Raw genomic sequence first — 14,436 nt, 5'->3', positions numbered from 1 at the left:
CCATCGCGCCCAGCCAGCTGGCTAATTTTTAAATTTTTGTAGAGACGGGGACTCACTTTGTTGCCTAGGCTGGTCTCGAACTCCTGGGCTCAAGTGATCCTCCCACCTCAGCCTCCTAAAGTGTTGGGATTACAGGCATGAGCCACTGTGCCCAGCTCTAAGATGCTCATTTAATAGCAAAGAGCAGTAATGCCTTTCCTCCCTCCATATTTTGCTTCCTGCAGTCCTGTCTTCTACATTAGGAGAATCTCCACCCCACCTTTGATTTCTGCGTATTCAAATCCCAATTACTCCTCAAGGCCCCAAACCAATGCAAACTCTTTCTTCTTCATGACTCCCCTATCTCAGAAGGAATGCCAGCCTCCTCTGCGCTAAGCACCGGAATCTGCAATCCCAAAATCCCATTCCATCCTGACAACCACCCAGCAAAGGACATTTTCCTGCCATTTTTCATCAATTATAAGATGACCCCCACCCTTTGTTTTTTACATTGAATAGTTGTTGACATCTGGATGGTATCTTTATCATTAAGATTAGCGGCACTTTTTCTTTCTTAATGGTATATTAAATAAGGGCACATCTCATAATCAATATTATCTTAGATTAGCTGACATATGATATATGGTATTCCTATTCTGCAAATGAAAGTAACTTGTCCTAAGTCACATATGGCCTGCTAACAAGTGGCAAGGCCAAAGCCCTGTTCTAAAGACAGATCTGCTTGACTATAAAGACTGTGGCTCTTCAATGCCCCACTGCCCACCTCTGACAACCCACAGCTCTCTCTTCTAATGACACTTAGCACTTACTATTTCATTTTACAGTTAGTTGTGCTTCTGATCTCTCGTCCCAGTCCTGCCCACTTAAGACTGTGGACTTCTTAAAAAATGATGGAATTTGCTAATCCTAGGATAAAATAACATGTGTAAATCAGAACTGGTGTAGTGGCTCACGCCTGTAATCCCAACACTTTGGGAGGTCAAGGCAGGAAAACTGCTTCAGCCCAGGAGTTTGAGACCAGCCTGGGCAAAATAGTGAGACCTTATCTCTATTTTTTTTTTTTTTTTTTTTTTTTGCGACGGAGTCTTGCTCTGTTGCCCAGGCTGGAGTGCAGTGGCGCAATCTCGGCTCACTGCAAGCTCCGCCTCCCGGGTTCACGCCATTCTCCTGCCTCAGCCTCTCCGAGTAGCTGGGACTACAGGCGCCCGCCACCACACCCGGCTAATTTTTTGTATTTTTAGTAGAGTCGGGGTTTCACCGTGGTCTCGATCTCCTGACCTCGTGATCCGCCCGCCTCGGCCTCCCAAAGTGCTGGGATTACAAGCGTGAGCCACCGCGCCCGGCCAATATTTCATTTTCTTGTAGAGATGGGGTCTAGCTGTGTTGCCCAGGCAGGTCTCGAACTCCCGGCTTCAAGCGATTCTCCCGCCTCGGCCTCCCAAAGTGCTGGGATTACAGGCCTAATCCAACAGCGTGCGACCCGGCCGAAATTATTTTTATTTATTGTCGTCTGTTTCACCCACTAGACTGTAACCTCCACTAAGGCCCCTGTCTGTCAGGATCTCTGCTACAATCCAGAAAATAATGCCTGCACACAGGAGGCGATCCAAAACTATTTACTGAATGAATGACTGCCTTGGCTACTCCTCTAAAGACCAAACGGATTCTATCCAGCCCAAAAGACAGACTCCATTTGGCCAGTCGTAGCCGGACCGAGACCGCCGAGCCCCGGAGTCGAAGTCCCGCCCTGCAGGGTCCTCACCGTCTGAAACCATGGCTGTCCCAGCGCAGAGCAAGCGGTGGTCAGGCAAGCGTCTCAAATCCTGCGCAGCCCAACATCCGGCGTCGCCAAGTGACGCACAAAGTGCTTTGACTCGTGCCAGCCCCCTAACCTGCGGAAGTGGAGTGCGGGCGTGCGCCGGAAGAGGGGTACGGAAGTGCGCCGGAAGTGGGGTGCGGAGGTGTGCAGCGCGCTGTCAGACTGGCTCGCAGGCGGCGCGGCCGGCGGACCCGTTCAAGACAGCGCGGGCGGGTCGGGTCCCCTGGGGCTCCGCAGCAGGAGGACGCCATGGACGACAAGGGTAAATCAGGACAGGCCAGGGCTGCTAGGCTACAGCAGCGCCGTTCAGGGGTCCCCCCAACCTCTCACATCCAGGCTGAGCTCCCGAAGAGATTTCTTTTGAATTTCAGGCTACTTCGCTGGATGTGTTTCCTCGAGTCACAACTAAATCCCCCCCGCTGCTCTTGTTTTTAGGGATGCGCCCTGGCAGTATCTGCAGGCATCCCTCCCACACATAAGCTCCTTCCCAGTGCCAGTCTCCAGAAGGGCCTTCGCAGTTTCGATTTCCTTGTATGTGAAATAGGAGTAAGACTCCCTGCCTTGTTGGATCTGTCATTAAAATTAGAATGAATAAGGCATATTTGATGTGCTCATCTAGTATGGTTATTAAGTGGAAAACAAGGGCAAACTAATATACTTTTCATGTAAAGAAATAAAGAGTGGGTGGAACTCCATATATAATATTTGTAACATATATGTGTATGTGAATAGACTTGTATTAGCATAGACTGTCTGGAGGGGTGCAGGAGAAACTGGCAAGATGGTTGACTCTGGGATCCTCTCAGATCTTACGGCCAAGGATGCTGAAGAGAGAATGACTTTTCATCATCATTAACTTAGGCTTAATTTTTAGGCCTTGCACACCAGTAGCTTTTTCAAATAAGAAAGAGCTCTTGCAAACAGCAAAGTGGTATTTTTTCTATTCCCATCAACATTTATCGCATCCCGGAAACCAAATACCCTAAAAATAAAGTATTTTTTAAATTATTTGCTTCTTATAGTCAACAGTCATTAACAAGCTCTCTTGCCTTACATGCTGCTAAATGAATTAGATGAATCACTTTTTTCTCTTTTTCCAGAGTTAATTGAATACTTTAAGTCTCAGATGAAAGAAGATCCTGACATGGCCTCAGCAGTGGCTGCCATCCGGACGTTGCTGGAGTTCTTGAAGAGAGATAAAGGTATAGAGAGTCATCTGTTAACACTCTGGGACTTAGGAAAGTCTTTTTTTTTTTTAAAGAGATGGAGCCTCACTCTGTCGCCCAGGCTGGAGTGCAGTGGCAAGATCTTGGCTTACTGCAAACTCTACCTCCTGGGTTCAAGCAATTCTCCTGCCTCAGCCTCCTGAGTAGCTGGGACTACAGGTGCATGCCGCCACGCCTGGCTAATGTTTTTGTATTTTAGAGACAGGGTTTCACCATGTTACCCAGGCTGATCTTGAACTCCTGAGCTTAGGCAATCTGCCCGCCTTGGCTTCCCAAAGTGCTAGGATTACAGGCGTGAGCTACTGCGCCCGACCTTTCTTTTTTTGGAGGCAGAGTTTTGCTCTTGTCTCCCAGGCTGGAGTGCAATAGCACAATCTTGGCTCACTGCAACCTCTGCCTCTCGACTTCAAGCAGTTCTCCTGCCTCAGCCTCAGCCTTCCGAGTAGCTGGGATTACAGGCATGCACCACCACGCCTGGCAAATTTTTTTTTTTTTTTTTTTTTTTGAGACAGAGTCTCCCTCTGTCACCCAGGCTGGAGTGCAGTGGTGCGATCTTGGCTCACTGCAAGCTCCGCCTTCCAGATTCACACCATTCTCCTGCCTCAGCCTCCCAAGTAGCTGGGACTACAGGTGCCCGCCACCACGCCCGGCTAATTTTTTGTATTTTTAGTAGAGACGGGGTTTCACTGTGTTAGCCAGGATGGTCTCGATCTCCTGACCTCATGATCCGCCCGCCTCTGCCTCCCAAAGTGCTGGGATTACAGGCATGAGCCACCATGCCCGGCCAAATTTTTTTATTTTTAGTAGAGATGGGGTTTCACCATGTTGGCCACACTGGTCTTAAACTCCTAACCTCAGGTGATCCGTCCACCTCACCCTCTCAAAGTGCTGGGATTACAGGCATGAGCCACTGTGTTTGGCCAGGAAAGTCTTCTAATGACTCTTAGAAATGTAGACAGTGAGAGATGCATGTTTACCTGCATAAAGTAATACAGCTCCAAGCTCAGCTTCTACCCTCATTTCAGACCTTTCAATCTGGAGAGAGCCCTTATGTTGTCATCAAAAGGATCCCTTTCATAAGTGAAATATACTTTGAATCAAGAGTGATTATTTTATATTGTGTTAACCATGATGCTTAAATTACAGTAGGAGTTCAGCTTTATAAGTGTTTATTAGGCCTTCACCTTGTGCCAGATTCTGTACAGATGCTATAGGGAATGCTCCAGAATAAATTCTGGTATTAGTATTATTTATTGTGATCCCCTAATTCAGCACACTAAATGTAAGCATCTGGGTATAGCATGAAATCTTGTATAAGTAAAATAATAATAAGGTCTTTAATCTGAAGGGTTGGCCTAGAGACACGTGTCTCTAAGGCAACCTCTAGTGTCTTCCCATTGTTCTTAAAATAACGTCCAAACAACCTTAGCCTCACCCATACCACCTTGCAGACCTCATCTGCCGCTGCTACTTAATGTCTTTCCATGCCTCGCCTCCCAAAGTGCTGGGATTGCAGATGTGAGCCACCAGGCCCGGCCACCCAGCTTTATTTCTATGTGTGCTTGTTTACTATCCGCTTCCTCTATTACAATCAAAACTCCATCAGAGCAGAACCCTACCTGTCTTGTTCACTGATGTATCCCTAGCATCTAGAGCAGTGCCTGGTATATAGTATGTACCTAGTAAATATTCATTGAACGAATGAATGAATTGAAGACACAGGTCGGAGCTGTGGTCCTAATGTGAACATCACATTCTTTGTTGGATCATTCCAGGGGAGACAATCCAGGGCCTGAGGGCGAATCTCACCAGTGCCATAGAAACCCTGTGTGGTGTGGACTCCTCCGTGGCAGTGTCCTCTGGCGGGGAGCTCTTCCTCCGCTTCATCAGCCTTGCCTCCCTGGAATACTCCGTAAGCACCTGTTCTCCCTGGGGTTACCTTTCTACTTCTCTGTTTAGTGACAGACATTCTCAGCATTACCTGGATCTTCCCTGTCCCCTCAGTTTGCTCTTTTCTTCCTAGGATTACTCCAAATGTAAAAAGATCATGATTGAGCGGGGAGAACTTTTTCTCAGGAGAATATCACTGTCAAGAAACAAAATTGCAGATCTGTGCCATACTTTCATCAAAGATGGAGCGGTGAGTGGATAACTATCATGTATGGTAAGGAGGAGCAAGGGCTTCGAGTCCGACTGCCTGGGGTAAAATCTGGGCTCTGCCACTCACCTGCTGTGGAGACTTGAACAAGTTACTTAACCTCTCTGCACAGCTTTCTCATCTGTTAAATAAGGGTGACAATAGTACCTACCTCCTAGGGTTGTTGTGAGGATTAAGTGAGGCAGGACGTGTAAGGGGCAAGGGGTGTGAGGGCTCGGTATTGTGCCTGGCACTTAGTAAGTGCTGCATGAATGTAGATCTTGTTATTAGAGACGGTTGTCATTGTAAGCAGGCAGAGAGGGACAGTGGGACAGCATGTGTGATTCTTGAGTTATTTTATTTATTTATTTATTTTTTGAGACGGAGTCTCGCTCTGTCACCCAGGCTGGAGTGCAGTGGCGCGATCTCGGCTCACTGCAAGCTCTGCCTCCTGGGTTCACACCATTCTCCTGCCTCAGCCTCCCGAGTAGCTGGGACTACAGGTACCCGCCACCATGCCTGGCTAATTTTTTGTATTTTTAGTAGAGACGGGGTTTCACCGTGTTAGCCAGGATGGTCTCAATCTCCTGACCCCGTGATCCGCCCATCTCGGCCTCCCAAAGTGCTGGGATTATAGGCGTGAGCCACTGCGCCCGGCCCTGATTCTTGATTTAATACAGTGTTTCACTAAAGAAGTATTTTTATGATTGTGTAGGTAGTAAATCTGAATTAACAGAACAGCTCTTGTCACTGGTTAACACTGAGGACTTTCTTAGTGAAGGTTAGCAATAGAGGGAAATTGAGGGAAATTTTCTTTTTAACTTCATTTTAGATGCTATTACAGAGATGTAAAGCCACGCAGTGTTTATAAGTTAAGTGAGGAAAGACAGGAGGTGCAAGTTGAGCCATCTCCCAGCAAAGGTGTACTGAAATTTTCATAATGCCCCTCCCACCAGCATACGTCCTTTTGCCACCTAGGCCTCCCCTGACCATAAAATCATTTACTTGCATTTTGACTCTTAAATCTTGTCCTCCATTTTATTAGCGCCTTCCCAACCTTTGAAGTATGTTATTAAATAAATGGCATAATAGATGTGAGTGAAACTTGTACAAAAGCCAGTTGCAAACAAAGCCTTTTTTGGGCAAGTGGAGGCAAGCTTGTGACTTCCTCTCGCTGGGGCCTTCTCCTTCCACAGACGTGCTGTGCCGTCAGTATTGTGCAGGTTTTCGTTTGCTCTAGTGTAGTGTGGTATGTGTGTACTTTACCTGCAGTCACCTACTCAGGACTGATTTAGACAAAATGTATAGCAGAGCTGCTCAGATTTGCACATGCAGAGGAGTCAGCTGGGGTCTTATTAAATGCAGATTGGGATTCAGTGGGTTTGGGCTAGGGTCCAAGAACCTCCCTTCCTACCAGGTTCTCAGGTGAGACCCAGAAAGGAGCTAGAAAGCCGGTTCTGCCCCCTTGTCTTATTCTGTCTTCTGCACTCTTCCATAGAAAAGAGGTTATGGAGGCTGGGCATGGTGGCTCATGCCTGTAATCCCAGCACTTTGGAAAGCCAAGACGCACAGATTGCTTGAGTCCAGGAGTTCAAGACCAGCCCGGGCAACATGGCAAAACTTCATCTCTACTAAAAATACAAAAACTTAGCCAGGCATGGTGGCACACTCCTGTGGTCCCAGCTACTAGGGAGGCTGAGGTGGGAGAATCACCTGAACCCAGGAAGTTGAGGCTGCAGTGAGCTGAGATCATACCACTGCACTCCAGCCTGGGCAACTGGAGTGAGATCCTGTCTCACCAAAAAAAAAAAAAAAAAAGAGGTTGTGGACCTACTGTGGTGGCTTATGTGTATAATCCTAGCCGGAGGTTCCCTTGAGGCCAGGAATTCAATACTAGCCTGAGCAACATAGGGAGAGGCCCTGTCTCTACAAAAAATAAAGTAAATTAGCTAGTCATAGTGGTGCACATCTGTAGTCCCAGCTACTGGGGTGGCTGAAGTGGGAGGATGACTTGAGCCCAGGATGTCGAGGCTACAGTGAGCCATGAACACTCCACTGCACTCCTGCCTGGGCATCAGAGCAAGACCTTGGCTCAAGAAAGAAAAGAAAAGAGATTATGTATAAGTGTCTACACGTTGCATCCATGCCACAGATAGGTTGTGATTACCACAAACAGTGTTTATAAATTCAAAAAAATTAGTTAGCCATCATTTCAAAATTGGATTTTTGGCCCCTCTAAGCAAAAACGTCACCTGGTCTGGCAATCATGGGGCCACATGACAACAGCTGGGGCTGAGGAGTCCTGGCCCTCCTTATTTTCTTTTTGAGACAGAGTCTCACTCTGTTGCCCAGACTAGAGTGCCCTGGCATGATTATGGCTCACTGCAGCTTCAACCTCCCAGGCTCGAGTGATCCTCCCACCTCAGCCTCCCAAGTAGCTGGGACTGTAGGCACATGCCACTGCATCCAGCTAATTTTTTTTGTTGTTATTTTTTGTAGAGATGGGGTCTTGCTAAGTTGCCCAGACTGGTTTTGAACTCCTGGGCTCAGGCAGTCCTCCCACCTTGGCCTCCCAAAATGCTGGGATTACAGGTGTGAGCCACCACACCCAGCCTTCCATAGCCTTTTTGCTTTGCTGATGGCCCCACCCAACCTGCTGCAGTGACTTCTGCTACCTACCTGGTTCCTGTAGGCCTGAGTGTGCAAACCATGTCTTAGAAATAGGGAAACCAACCCAAGGGAACCTCATGGAGCCTTCAGCTATCCAGGCTTTTGTATCCTTTGGGTAACACTGTGTGGGAGCTCCATTTCTACACCTGCTATGGGATGTAAGACCTGGCAGAAACTTTTTCAGCTTGCAAATGGGATGGAAACTGTACCATCAGGCCTCCTTTCTGGTTGTGGTTGATTTGTGAGAAAGTGTACAGAGACGCTTAGGGTGTCGGGAACACGTGCCGCAGTGCAGAGGGTGTGAGTGAGCAGCAAGGTGCCTGCCCCTTTGACGAAGCTTTCTCGGTCCACAGACAATATTGACTCACGCCTACTCCAGAGTGGTCCTGAGAGTCCTGGAAGCAGCCGTGACGGCCAAGAAGCGATTTAGTGTATACGTCACAGAGTCACAGCCTGATTTGTCAGGGCAAGTACCTTTCTGTTCTGTTATGTGACCGGCCATAATTTTACAGAGCAAACTGCGGATTACAGTCCAACAGGATCGGAACCAGAATGTGCCCCCAGCTTGCCAGCAGTCAGCACTGCCTTTCATTGTGCCTTTTCCTGCCTTTGGAAGAAAAATCACTGAATTTGCAGCAGACCACAGTATATGATCTAGGGGTTTCACTTAAGTAGTTAACTCCGTGGAAGAGCAGAGATTGTATTGATTAAAGATTTTTATCAAGGAATAGGTAACTTATATCTCCCTCTCTCTAGACGATAATCAAAGCAAAACGTCCTCCTTTTTTCCTGAATTTACATCTCTTACCCAGAGTCTGTAAGAGTGTAGTTTTCCAAAAATACTTCTTTCTAAAGAACTCAAATTCTTGTTTCCTTAGTCCAAAGTATTGGGATCTGCCCCTTAACCCATTAGTATTAGTGTGAGTTTCAAGCAAACATCCACTGTCCACATTAGGTGACATACATCACTGTGGTACTGTCTTGTACTTTCTCTAACGTTCTCAAAATGTCATCTTCAGTAAGAAAATGGCCAAAGCCCTCTGCCACCTCAACGTCCCTGTCACTGTGGTGCTAGATGCTGCTGTCGGGTGAGTGCCCATCTTCCCCAGCCATAATCACCTCCCCCACCCCACACTGGCTCACAGCAGGGTTTTCAGATGGAAAGTTTGAGTCCCATTCATAAAGCCACACCAGGTAGCGTCCTGCTTCTTAATTAATAGCTGCCCTAAACCAGCAAGCTTGTTATGAGGTTTTTATAGCATACAAAGAAGACAGAGCTATAGGATGTTGGGGAGAGTGGGAGTTGTGTCTATAGCTTTATGGCTGTAAGTGTTGAGTGCGTTTTTCTTTTTATTATTGTTTTTGTTTGTTTGTTTTTTGTTTTTTTGAGACAGAGTCTTGCCCTGTCGCCCAGGCTGGAGTGCAATGGCGTGATCTTGGTTCACTGCAATCTCCACCTCCCAGGTTCAAGCGATTCTCCTGCCTCAGCCTCCCAAGTAGCTGGGATTACCGGCGCGTGCCACCATGCCACGTTAATTCTGTTGTATTTTTAGTAGAGATGGGGTTTCACCATGCTGGCCAGGCTTGTCTCGAACTCCTGACCTCAGGTGATCTGCCCGCCTCGGCCTCCCAAAGTGCTGGGATTACAGGTGTGAGCCACCACGCCTGGCCAGTGTGAATGCATTTTAAGAGCAAAGTACAAAGGTCAGTTGGGATCAGCAGAGGGTAATCAGGACCCTTTATTTCTGTGAAGAACTGGCTGTCCTCAGTGGCATGCTGGGATGCTTTGTCTCACCTAGAAGATGCAGCTTCTGTTGCAAAGCCAAGGTCACGTGTTCCTGGGATTGTCAGTGTATTTCACAAGAGAAAACAAGAGTAATGATCTCTTGGAATGAAAACAAGATAGATGATTAAGGAAATTAGGAATGTGTTCAAAAGTAAGCATTTTGAGGAATTCTACTAATTGCTCATTTTAAAAACTAAATTGGCCTTCATCCTTCCAGAAAGATTCTTAAGGTTGGGCACAGTGGCTCATACCTGAGGCACGCGGGTCGCTAGAGTTCAGGAGTTGGAGACCAGCCTGGGCAATATGGCGAAATCCCATCTCTACAAAAAAAAATACAAAAATTAGCTGGGCATGGTGGCATATGCTGTGGTCCCAGCTACCTGGGAGGCTAAAATGGGAGGATCGCTTGAGCCTAAGAGGTAGAGGTTTGGGCTGAGATCATGCCACTGCACTCTAGCCTGGGCAACAGAGTGAGACCTGGTCTCAAAAAAAAAAGAAAGATTTTTAACACTGCATAACACTTTTGTCCAACTTCAGATCACATCAGATTTTAAAATTTTGCTTGGTTTGTGCTGAAGTAGAACAGAAAGTAGAGGATACCACACTTGGAAGGAAGACTGCTGTGTCAGGACATTCTTGCTTCACTTACACATATGTACGTGTGCATGCGCCAGGCGGCAGTGTAAAGTGTATGTCTCATTGTAGGGTCATGACCAGAAAACACCCCTGGTAACAATGCCAGGGGTCTATCGCGTGTTAAGTGCGCTTTAAAAAAAAAACAGGTAGTTATGGGAGGAACTTACCTTGATAGAAATGGAATATTGATCTTTGCAGATGATGATGCTACTCGTTAGAGCCAAGAAAATAAAGCATGAAAAGCTTTTTCTCCCCTTAGCTACATCATGGAGAAAGCAGATCTTGTCATAGTTGGTGCTGAAGGAGTTGTTGAAAACGGAGGAATTATTAACAAGGTAAGAGCATCAGTTCTCCCCAGTCCCCTGCTCAAGACTTGGAGGTGTCTTGCTGACCTAGGACACCACAGCAGTGTTGTTGATGATGGTTCCTTCTAATCCTGCTTCACTTCAGGACTTCATCATGGTATTGAGTTGTTGCCCATTTCCCATAAGTCATAGCAATGGGCAGTCCAGTTTTGGTCAAATCTTTCTTCTTTTAGATTGATCTACATAAATGAAGACAATGTAATTTGGTCAGGTGTGATGGCTTATACCTGTAATCCTAGCAATTTGAGAGGCCAGGGTGGGAGGGTCACTCGAGGCCTTGAGTTCAAGACCAGCCTGGGCAACATAGTGAAACCCTGTCTCTACAAAAAATTAGAAAATTTAGCTGGACGTGGTGGTGCTTGCCTGTAGTTCCAGCTGCTCAGGAAGCTGAGGCAGGAGTATCACATGAGCCCAGGGATTTGAGGTTGCAGTAAGTTATGATCACTACTGCATTCCAGCCTGGACGATGGTGAGACCCTGTCTCAGTAAAAAAAAAAAAGTGTAATTTATATTTATACAAAATTGGCTTGAATTGGAATTGGGGTTTGTCTGGTTTTTGTTTTTTTTAATTTATGTGTATATGTATGTTTTATTTATGTATGCATATATATATACACATAAAAATATATATACACAAATATTTTTAAAATATGTATTTACATATAAAGTATGTATGTATAAAATATGTGTACTTATATATAAATATTATATATATTTTTAAATAGAGACACATTCACTCTGTTGCCCAGGCTGTAGTGTAGTACAGTGATCATAGCTTACTGCAGTCTTGAACTCCTAGCCTGAAGCAATCCTTCCACTTCCCAAAGTGCTAGGATTACAGGCATGAGCCACTGTGGCCGGCCTGTCATATGTTTTCATTTTAATTGAGCACATTTGACCTCAATTTTTTATTACAATTTCTCTCTCCATTATTTAATTTAGAAAGGCTTCATGAAAGCTTTTTTTAGTTAAAATATATGTAACATAAGGCCGGGCGTGGTAGCTCACGCCCATAATGCCAGCACTTTGGGAGGCTGAGGCAGGTGGATCACCTGAGGTCAGGAGTTCGAGACCAGCCTGGCCAACATGGTGAAACCCCATATCTACTAAAAATACCAAAAACTAGCTGGGCATGGTGGCAGGTGCCTGTAATCCCAGCTACTTGGCAGGCTGAGGCAGGAGAATCGCTTGAACCTGGGAGACGGAGGTCTGCAGGCAGTCTTGAGTCACATGGTAAATGTATATTTAACTTTGAGAAACTAATGATTTTCCACAGCAGCTGCACTACTTTACATTCCCACCAGCAAAGCACAAAGGTTCCAATTTCTCTACATCCCTGCCAACACTTGTTTTTTTAAATTTTTTTATTTTTTGAGATGCAGTTTCACTCTTGCTGCCCAGGCTGGAGTGCAATGGCACAGTCTTGGCTCACTGCAACCTCCGGTGCCCGGGTTCAAGCGAGTCTCCTGCCTCAGCCTCCCTAGTAGCTGGGATTACAGGCGTCCCCCCATCCCACCATGCCCAACTAATTTTTTGTATTTTTAGTAGAGACAGGGTTTCCCTATATTGGCCAGCTGGTCTCAAACTCCTGACCTCAGGTGATCCACCCACCTCAGCCTCCCAAAGTGCTGGGATTACAGGCGTGAGCCACCACATCCAGCCTCTAGTGGCTATTTCTATATCCTTTGAGAAACATTTATTTTTTTGATTCTGAAGTCAGAATTAGATATATCTAATATATGTATTAGATATATGTATATCTATATTATATACGTAACTTTCTATTGCTGTTTTTTAATTGTTCCTTTATTGTAATTGAGACGAGGTCTCACCATGTTGCCCAGGCTGGTCCCGAACTCATGGGCTCAGGTAATCCACCCACCTCAGCCTCCCAAAACGCTGGGATACAGGCGTGCACCACTGTGCCCGGCCCGCTTTTCTGTGGCTTCTACTTCAGGTGCACTCTAGAGCTCATCCATTCCATTTTCTGCCTTCCCAGATTGGAACCAACCAGATGGCCGTGTGTGCCAAAGCACAGAACAAACCTTTCTATGTGGTTGCAGAAAGTTTCAAGTTTGTCCGGCTCTTTCCACTAAACCAGCAAGACGTCCCAGATAAGTTTAAGGCAAGAGTTTTACATATTTGAAGGGGTACTAAAGTCTAAACTGAAACCTTTGGAAATTGTAGTCCTAAGAATGTTCCAGTAATTTTTTCACTTCCTATTGCTACTTTCCCCAACACTTGGAATACAAAGATAAATTGGTGATTGGACTCACACATTTGTCCCTAGAATTTCAGTCTTTCAGTCTCTTTAAGTAGCACCATAGATGGGTGGAGAGGAAGCCAGCAGCTGGTGGGTAAGTCCCAGCTTTGGGCTCAACTGAGCTCAGCTCCCATCACCACAACTTACAAACTGTGCGAGTTGAGGCAAGTCTTTTCATTTCAACCTCTGAACCGGTTTTCTTGTCTGTAAAATGGCATAGCAGTATCTGACAGGGTCATGAGGATTCTAAGATAATCTTAGCACAGTCCCTGGCACGCTGCAAGCTCTCTATTGTGACTCTCAGTCTCCCTTGAGAGGTGGAGAAGTTAATCTGGCATGAGAATGAGGGGACATGGGATATAAGCTTGTTACACTACAGCTGTCAGCCAGCACGCCGCCATGATCTGGCTCATGGCCACAACTCTGCCCTCCTCTCTAGTGTCCTGCATAGCTTAGCTTCTCCCATTTTCAGAGAGCAGTCTCAGGAAGTAGCACACTGATCACTCACGCCAAGGCCCTACCAGGTCAGAGCACTAAATATTCAGTGCCGACTAATGTGTACTTCTCTCCTCAGTATAAGGCAGATACCCTCAAGGTCGCGCAGACTGGACAAGACCTCAAAGAAGAGCATCCGTGGGTCGACTACACTGCCCCTTCCTTAATCACTCTGCTGTTTACAGACCTGGGCGTGCTGACACCCTCAGCAGTCAGCGATGAGCTCATCAAGCTCTATCTGTAACCTGTGAGCCCTTTCCTGCCAAGGTGCAGCTTACGTAGTTGAGGCAGGATGAGTAGCTGCTTGACACCCCAGTGAGTCAGGTCAGAACTGAGATGTGTTTAATGAAGATTCATGGAGTAAGGACTTAAAATCATACATTTTGGAGAACCTTTCTTACTTATTTCAGTCCCATCTAAAAATGTGTCAGCTATTCTAAATCCCAACTTAAATTGTTCTTACGGTTTCTAGAAACTTTCCTTTTCAGTTTCCAGAAGTACAAGTTAGATAATTGGCTACTTAACTGATGAAAGATGAGCCCAAGTCCACCTGTCTTCATCCTCCCCTGCACTCCAGACTGATCTGCCAAAAGCACGCGAGATGCAGGCGAAAAGCAGCCACACCCCTCTGCCACAAACGACCAACAGCTGGTCAGGCCGTTACATGCGGTGCCTTGTAAGGAGCAAGAAACACTTGCCGAATCTACATCTGGCTTCCAGTGGTAAGCACATTCCTCAGCAGGATCAAGCCAAACAGTAAAAACTACCAGGAGAACACGAGGAAGGCAGAAACATTTAGCAACAGTATTCTGCATGGCTCACCGCTTAAGAAAATGCCTTCTGGAATATTTGTAAACTGAAATTCTGTATGTGTAAGAGATGTTTAAATATGTTTGGGTCCCAAACAGCTTTTTAAAATTATACTTGGGAACAAATTCAGCATCTTTTCAAATAAACTCTATGAAAGACGCTGATGTGGTGTTGCATCAATACTGCAAGCTGACCAGGCCATCTAGGGGAAAACACTGTCCAGCTACAT

At 46.1% G+C, this 14,436-nt stretch overlaps 2 protein-coding genes across 6 annotated transcripts in view; one reads left to right on the top strand and one right to left on the bottom strand.

The window, feature by feature from the left end:
- GTF2H3 (general transcription factor IIH subunit 3) overlaps nucleotides 1–1,882 on the bottom strand; it is a 30,054-nt gene extending 28,172 nt beyond the window's left edge. Inside the window, exon 1 of one of the 2 annotated variants that reach the window (XM_003276234.4) lies at nucleotides 1,763–1,882. In XM_003276234.4, coding sequence (XP_003276282.1) covers nucleotides 1,763–1,775 — 13 coding nt within the window. In that variant the 5' untranslated portion in view covers nucleotides 1,776–1,882. The remainder of the gene's footprint in view (nucleotides 1–1,762) is intronic. The other variant, XM_030821618.1, reaches the window with a different exon arrangement.
- Nucleotides 1,851–14,436, top strand: part of EIF2B1 (eukaryotic translation initiation factor 2B subunit alpha) — a 17,180-nt gene continuing 4,594 nt past the window's right edge. For 3 of the 4 annotated variants that reach the window (XR_004032090.1, XR_004032089.1, XR_004032088.1), the window contains exons 1-9: nucleotides 1,851–2,081; nucleotides 2,920–3,021; nucleotides 4,821–4,957; nucleotides 5,069–5,185; nucleotides 8,206–8,318; nucleotides 8,872–8,940; nucleotides 10,534–10,609; nucleotides 12,639–12,764; nucleotides 13,477–14,119. Coding sequence is in view for 1 of the 4 variants with exons in the window: in XM_003276232.3 (XP_003276280.3) it covers nucleotides 2,069–2,081; nucleotides 2,920–3,021; nucleotides 4,821–4,957; nucleotides 5,069–5,185; nucleotides 8,206–8,318; nucleotides 8,872–8,940; nucleotides 10,534–10,609; nucleotides 12,639–12,764; nucleotides 13,477–13,641 (918 nt within the window). In the remaining 3 variants the exon portion in view is untranslated. Of the gene's footprint in view, nucleotides 2,082–2,919; nucleotides 3,022–4,820; nucleotides 4,958–5,068; nucleotides 5,186–8,205; nucleotides 8,319–8,871; nucleotides 8,941–10,533; nucleotides 10,610–12,638; nucleotides 12,765–13,476; nucleotides 14,367–14,436 lie in introns of those variants that run through there. The other variant, XM_003276232.3, reaches the window with a different exon arrangement.

The sequence above is a fragment of the Nomascus leucogenys genome, chromosome 10 (genome assembly GCF_006542625.1).
Source record: "Nomascus leucogenys isolate Asia chromosome 10, Asia_NLE_v1, whole genome shotgun sequence".
In the NCBI taxonomy this organism is placed as follows: Eukaryota; Metazoa; Chordata; class Mammalia; order Primates; family Hylobatidae; genus Nomascus; species Nomascus leucogenys.
The sequence above is the reverse complement of the archived record's forward strand: the minus strand, read 5'-3'. Positions and strand labels throughout refer to the sequence as shown.